This window comes from Propithecus coquereli, unplaced genomic scaffold (assembly GCF_000956105.1).
Source record: "Propithecus coquereli isolate 6110/MARCELLA unplaced genomic scaffold, Pcoq_1.0 Scaffold3, whole genome shotgun sequence".
Classification (NCBI taxonomy): Eukaryota; Metazoa; Chordata; class Mammalia; order Primates; family Indriidae; genus Propithecus; species Propithecus coquereli.
In genome coordinates this window covers 19,639,669-19,641,061 of record NW_012148618.1, presented here as the reverse complement: position 1 = coordinate 19,641,061, position 1,393 = coordinate 19,639,669, and the positions used below count along the sequence as shown (strand labels likewise).

The following is a 1,393-nucleotide window of genomic DNA, read 5'->3' as shown; positions in this document are numbered from 1 at the left end:
AGGGGAATGTTGTTGAATGATGACCTAGGAGCCACTGAAAGTATTGTTGTGAAGTCCTTTGGTGGCTGTGGAAACTTAAATTTTCTTTGGACCATTGTTATGTATCATAGTAATTGAAGTACAACATTAATGTGAATTTTGCCATTTTATTAAACACGAGTATGCTTACTGCCCCCGTTTCACTGAAATTATTTATTTCATTCGTGTTAATTTTTTGTTTCACTGATAGAGGAACTTCTGGTTACTTAGCTCCACATTTTACTTCCAGTCTCTATATTCTGCTTTTATAATTTACGTTTGGCTTAATATCCATGCTTCTTGTCTATCTTGTGTTATATTTTCATCACCTTCAAGGTCTTAGCTCTCCAAACCATCACTGACTTCCTTTTGGTGGTCTTGAAGTTCTTCCAGCAAGTGAACATTACAGGGAACTTTTAATTCCTTTACTGCCATCTTCTACATCCCTGGACATCATGCTGCATATGCCCTTTCTCTTATATTGTAACCCAAATAAGATCATTCACTGCTCCCCAAATAAGTCTTGTACTTTTCTTATGTTTATACCATTATTTATGGTTTTGCATGTTTAGCTAAGAATGCCCTATCTTCACCCCTCAGAACTATACCCTTTTCAAGACTTATATCAGGTGTCATCTTCCTTCATGAATTCCTCAGTGATGCCCAGCAGTTTAGATTTGATGTCGTATTTAAAAGCTGTTGACACTTTATACCTCTCAAGGCATTTAAGGTATTATGTCTTGAATTATAGCCGTCTCCTTTCTTCTCCTTGTGGTCACATAGAAGGTTCCTTGAAAACAGAGTTGGTGTTCCAGTCGTCTTTATACCCTCTCTAGTGCCAGACACTAAAGGAGAGTGCAGTTGTCGAATCGATAAACTTTGCAAGAACTTTTAATATGTCACGTTTAGTGGCTAGTGTTAGAATCAAGAAATTCCCTCAGACTTTTGAGAATTAAATAAACAACACATGTAAGTTATAGATTATCTTATAAGATTCTATGGTTTGGATACAACTTGGATTTTGTCCTGACTGAAGCATAGCTGCCCCTGAAGCAAACAGTAGAGATATGTATGTATTGCCAGTAATAGGAATAAAAAGTGTAACAAAGCATAGACTAATCAAATCTCTCTTTCTTTTTAGAGCCTGTTTAATAAGTTAGTAGAACTCACGGAGGAAGCCAGAAAGGCGTATAAAGACATGGTTGCAGCAATGGAACAAGAGCAGGCCGAGGAGGCTTTAAAGAATGTGAAAAAGGTGCCGCACCACATGGGCCATTCTCGGAATCCCTCTGCGGCAAGTGCCATTTCCTTCTGCAGTGTTATTTCCGAACCCATCTCCGAAGTGAATGAGAAGGAATATGGTAAGTTACTAAAT

At 37.8% G+C, this 1,393-nt stretch overlaps 1 protein-coding gene across 1 annotated transcript in view; it reads left to right on the top strand.

The window, feature by feature from the left end:
• Positions 1-1,393, top strand: part of SECISBP2L (SECIS binding protein 2-like) — a 66,390-nt gene that overhangs the window by 49,650 nt on the left and 15,347 nt on the right. The window contains exon 15 of the mRNA XM_012649147.1: positions 1,160-1,379. Within this exon, the coding sequence (XP_012504601.1) occupies positions 1,160-1,379 (220 nt within the window). The remainder of the gene's footprint in view (positions 1-1,159; positions 1,380-1,393) is intronic.